This window comes from Bos mutus, unplaced genomic scaffold, assembly GCF_027580195.1.
Source record: "Bos mutus isolate GX-2022 unplaced genomic scaffold, NWIPB_WYAK_1.1 CTG1176, whole genome shotgun sequence".
Classification (NCBI taxonomy): domain Eukaryota; kingdom Metazoa; phylum Chordata; class Mammalia; order Artiodactyla; family Bovidae; genus Bos; species Bos mutus.
In genome coordinates, this window is record NW_027218639.1 from 29,333 (window position 1) to 34,329 (window position 4,997).

General features: G+C 35.1%; 1 protein-coding gene across 1 annotated transcript; it reads left to right on the forward strand.

Moving 5' to 3' along the window:
* The first annotated feature begins 1,919 nt into the window (after window positions 1–1,919).
* LOC138986761 (heat shock transcription factor, Y-linked-like) lies at window positions 1,920–3,595 on the forward strand. The gene is made up of 2 exons (XM_070366703.1): window positions 1,920–2,430; window positions 2,859–3,595. The coding sequence occupies exons 1-2, from the start codon at window positions 1,920–1,922 to the stop codon at window positions 3,593–3,595; spliced, it is 1,248 nt and encodes a 415-aa protein (XP_070222804.1).
* Window positions 3,596–4,997: the final 1,402 nt, after the last annotated feature.

Below are 4,997 nucleotides of genomic sequence, written 5' to 3' on the forward strand. Positions count from 1 at the left end.
AGACACAGAGGTATACAACAGTCTTTTGGACTCTGTGGGAGAGGGCGAGGGTGGGATGATTTGGGAGAATGGCACTGAAACATGTATGATATCATATGTCAAATGAACCAAAAGTCCAGGTTTTATGCATGATACAGGATGCTCAGGGCTGGTGCACTGGGATAACCAGGAGGGATGGTATGAGGAGGGAGGAGGCAGGGGGTTCAGGATGGGGCACACGTGTACACCTGTGGCAGATTCATGTTGATGTATGGCAAAACCAATACAATATTTAAAGCAATTAGACTCCAATTAAAATAAATATATTTACATTAAAAATAAATAAAATAAAATTGTGTCCAGCGTGAGGAGAGCAACAGTGTTCTTTGAAAAATCTCTAAGTAAAAGAGAGTTGATTTTATGGGTTCAAGGTGTCCTCATAAGTATGAGCCCTACCTCTTATTACAGAAAGAATAGTGGAAGATGAACTAGATTAAAGGAGAGCTTTTCAGAAACAGTATCTGAATGATTTAGCCAGAAAGTTATTAGGTAATGTAGGGCTTCCCAAACAGTTCATTTAAGATCTTGGGAGCAAGAAATGACTTTGGTCACCTAAATAAAGTTGCCTAAAATTATATTTTGACATATAAACACCTGTGTGTGTATGAGTGTGTGTAAAAAAAAAAAGTGCAATGGCTTTTAATTACTGTTAGGTATATTAGAAATGGAAAAAATTAAAACCCAAATGTAGAATGATTCAAAAGTCTACTTGATTGTTGAATATATGTAAGTGGAAATACTTCAAAATATGTTTTCTTGGCTGCATGTAAAATATGAGGACTCTTTTATATCACTCACCTCTCTGCTTTTAATAAAGATCTACCAATTTTCAAATGTTTGTCCAGTTTATGACAAAAAAATATATATATATACAAATATCATATATAAAATATAGAGATATGTTTTCATAACAGAAATATTGATACCAAGATTAGAATTCAGAATCATTTCCAACTCCATGCTCCATCTCAACAGGAAATAGCCAAAGTTGTTGCTGACTCAAACACTCCAAGAGCTGAAAAAGAAATTGAACCTGCAACTGAGATTTTCTGTCACATTTATGATCAAGGTCTAAGTCCAACACTTTATTTCCTTTCCTGTTCTAAGCAGTCCCTTCTTAAGATTGAAAAGTATGAAAAGCGAGAGAGAGAGGTAGGAGATTGTAGACCTCCTCATGTTCAAAAGTAATTTTAATCAGCAAAGCTAGAAAAGACAGAATCTAAGGATAATAATCAAGTGATAGAGAATAATAATGATTTAGCCATTAAGCAAATTCAAGGGTCTTTAGTTCCTCCCCAAGGGCCATCAATAACATCCTGAGCAATATCCTGTGAACAGTTTTAGAGATCCTGAAGCCCCAACCAGGCTGAAAGTTAAGTACATAGATCACAGAGTAGTTGAAACCAGATGGTTGATAGATTTTATTGCACAGAAGCCAGTAGACCAAGTTTGCTTGGGTAACAGTACTGAATATTAAGAATATGTGTATAGAAGGGTGATAAATCACTTTTATTTCAGAAACCAAGTAGATTTATTGATGTGATTTTTCTGTGTAAAAATTCTTTAGGAATGAGATTTTGCATGATTCATGGTTTTGGTTACTATTTCTGTAAGCAGGCTGTATTTTTAAGTTGATGCTGAAGTAAACACAGGTTGAACATTACCCTTCAATGGCTAGGAGACTAGTGACTTTGTGATGTCACAGCTATCCTTCGATTGCTAGGAGACCAGTGATTTTGTGATGTCACAGCTTTTTGACTTTGAGGATCTCTGTGATGGTCTAGAGAGTTTCTCTCTGTAGGCCAGCCAAGCAATTTTTAAAGTTGTGGTGTGTAAAATCAGACAAATGAGAAAAGTATCTGAAGAAAGATTTCTCTGAGATGGCACTTATTCCTTCAGAAATTCAAGGTGTGCCTCCTAAGGATGAATCAACTGGTTCAGAAACCTCCATTAGATCTTCTTTGTATGATTATACACTTACTAGGGACTTGGTTTTGAGATCTATGATTGAAGAATATGATTTTCAGGCTTTGTCTGAGGATCTTGTGATAAAAAGGCCATGCTACAAATATTCTGTTTCTGAAACTGATGAGGTGAATGATTTTATTTCATTCACATTTCCACAAAAACTTTGGAATATAGTTGAAAGTGATCAGTTTGAATCTATTTGGTGGGATGAGAGAGGCACATGCATAGTGATCAATGAAGAACTCTTTAAGAAAGAAGTCTTGGAAAGAAAGGCACCTTTCAGAATATTTGAAACCAAGAGTATGAAAAGTTTAATTCAACATCTTAAACTTTATGGATTTAATAAAAAGCAACAAACTTTTCAAAGATCTGCTTCACTACCTGTCTTTCTGGAAGAAGAAAACAACATCTCTCTTTTGAGTAAGATATTCCAATATTTTCACTTATTGGCAATATGTAAGATTAAATCATGTGACCTAGAAAGCATGTTCACATATGTAGCTAAAACAGAATTTAAACTTGAGCTAACAAATCTTTGAAAAGTTTTATTTTTTGAAGTTGAGAACAGCTGGAGGTTAAAATATTGGATGCTTAAAAAACTTGCCTAGCAATGTGAAACCAGATACAAGTCCTGAAGCTACTTAAAGTAGTATGTACTGTATATATACAACATATTTTTAGTTGAGGAGCATATTCTTTACAATATGTTACCTGTTAAACTACTAATGGAGGTGTTTTATTTGATGCTATTTAATTGGTTTCATTAAAGGAATACATTTTTATAACTTAGCTTTGCTTGTCAGTTTTACCTTGGTTTATAAAGAAACTAAATAATTTAATCCTTTGATTATAGTTACAGACCTACTATAATCCAAATTTCAAAAGAGGTCATCCCCAACTTTTATTAAGAATGCAAAGAAGAGTTGGGATTAACAATGTGTCTCCAATATCTTCATTAGTGCAAGATAACAAGAAGCATGTTAAAGCAAGTGTCAACAAAGATGATTGTAACTCTGAATTTCTTCCAGAAACTAGTGGAGAGAGTGCATTTTCAACCTCCACATGTTTAAGTGTGCCTTTCATACAAAAGCTTCATACCAGCCAGATAGTCACTAATACAAATGCCCTATTCCATGTTACTTACCTACCTGGTTCATCACCTATATCAGTTAGACAAACAGACCAAATTGTGGTAGATCAACCTGCTGTTTTAAAAATATTGAGCATTTTTAATTGGCACTCACATAGCAGCCACACTCAAGTAAATGGCCACGTTGAGGACTTTGCTACTACAGCTACATCTACTTCTCAGAACCACTTTGTATCCCCATTACACAGCATTTATTCTGGACTGATGGTCGAACCTTCTAAATTTCCAGTCAGGCATAGCGATATGTCAGGCCATGACAGTCATTTTCCTAACCTGCAAGAGAGAGGCAACTCATGGTTCTCAGTGCCAGCAATAGCTTACACATCTGCCTCCTCTCTTTCAAGTAAACTCATCAATAATCATCATTATATGAAAACTATGCTAATTAAAACTGACCTATCAAATACGTGTCAGATTATGGAGCCTAAAGAAGATTGAACTTTACATTGGGAGATGTCAACAAATACCTACAATTCCTGTATTTGAACAATACGTTTACATGTTCATCTTCATAGTTTCATTTTCTCTTTTCAAACAAAGAAGAGTAAAATGAGGCTTTAGTTCATTGGTTGGCTATTTTACTGCACAGTTATGCAACCTAGGTAAATGACACTTGATATAATATTTGTAAGCAAGAAAATGAGAAGCAAGGGAAAAAGAGGTAATGGATGTAAAGTCATTTCTGAAATCATCCCTGCTGAAATGAAGGGGTGTCTAAATTAGGATGGTATGGGTGAAGAAAGAGATGCAAATAAAATTAGAAAAATGAAAATACACAGTATGAACTTCAGTGCATTCACATATTATATGCTATCAGTTACTGGTAGAGTCTTAAAAGATTAGACAGCAGATTGTTTTCATTATAGAAATTCATTTCATCCTTGAAAATATAGATATTGTAGCATATCCAAAATCATGATCACAATTATATCATCACTGTGAAACCAAAGATAGCATGACATAATCAGTGACTGGCCCATGGTCAGCACAAGATATGTACTTTACAAGTGGTATTCTATAGGGTCATTTTTGCTCTGCTGTCCTTAAGGCACATCTTTATTTCCTGACACCAAGTTTCCACCCTATAATTCCAAATGCATGTTTAGATGTTGCTTATCTGTCCCCACAGAGACAGAATAAATTCCTGGTGGTTACTGCAGCACATCAGCATGTTTAAAAAGTTCTTGGAAGACATGATATCTGTTTTCCTTAGTAGTTTCATTATCTTTCTCTTCTGAAGCTACAATCACACAAATTATTTTCAGTCATGCTAAGCCCCTTCTCAGAACTTTGTCTCAACTCTTTCTTGGGGTTGGAAGCAACTTCTGTTTGCCCTCCTATGAAGGAGAGCACAGATATCTTCAATGTGTTTTGGGTCTACCCTCTTTACTTTATGTATCTTTCACATCAGCTGAAACACAGAGCCTGCATATGACACATTTTAAGTGCTTACTGAATTATCAATAAGGAAATGTAATAACCAATCAAATGCTCTACACATTACTCAACAACATTCTATAACCTGCACTACTATCATAATTCACCTTTCCTATTTACTGATAAATTTTTCCAAGTTGATAAATATTTATTATATTTACATGGATGTAAGAATTCTCAGGAGGCATGTATTCCCATGTTTGGAAGAATAGTCCACGTTTTAATGTGATTGTTTTCTTGTGTCGTTTTGTTGTGTCAATCAAAGTCTTTGGCATAGTCAAATAGGAGTAGCTGCTTTCCTGGAGTTCCCTTGCTTTTTGGAGGACCCAACAGGTGTTGACAATTTAATCTCGGGTTCCTCTGCCCTTTATAAATCCAGCTTGAACATCTGGAAGCTCATGAG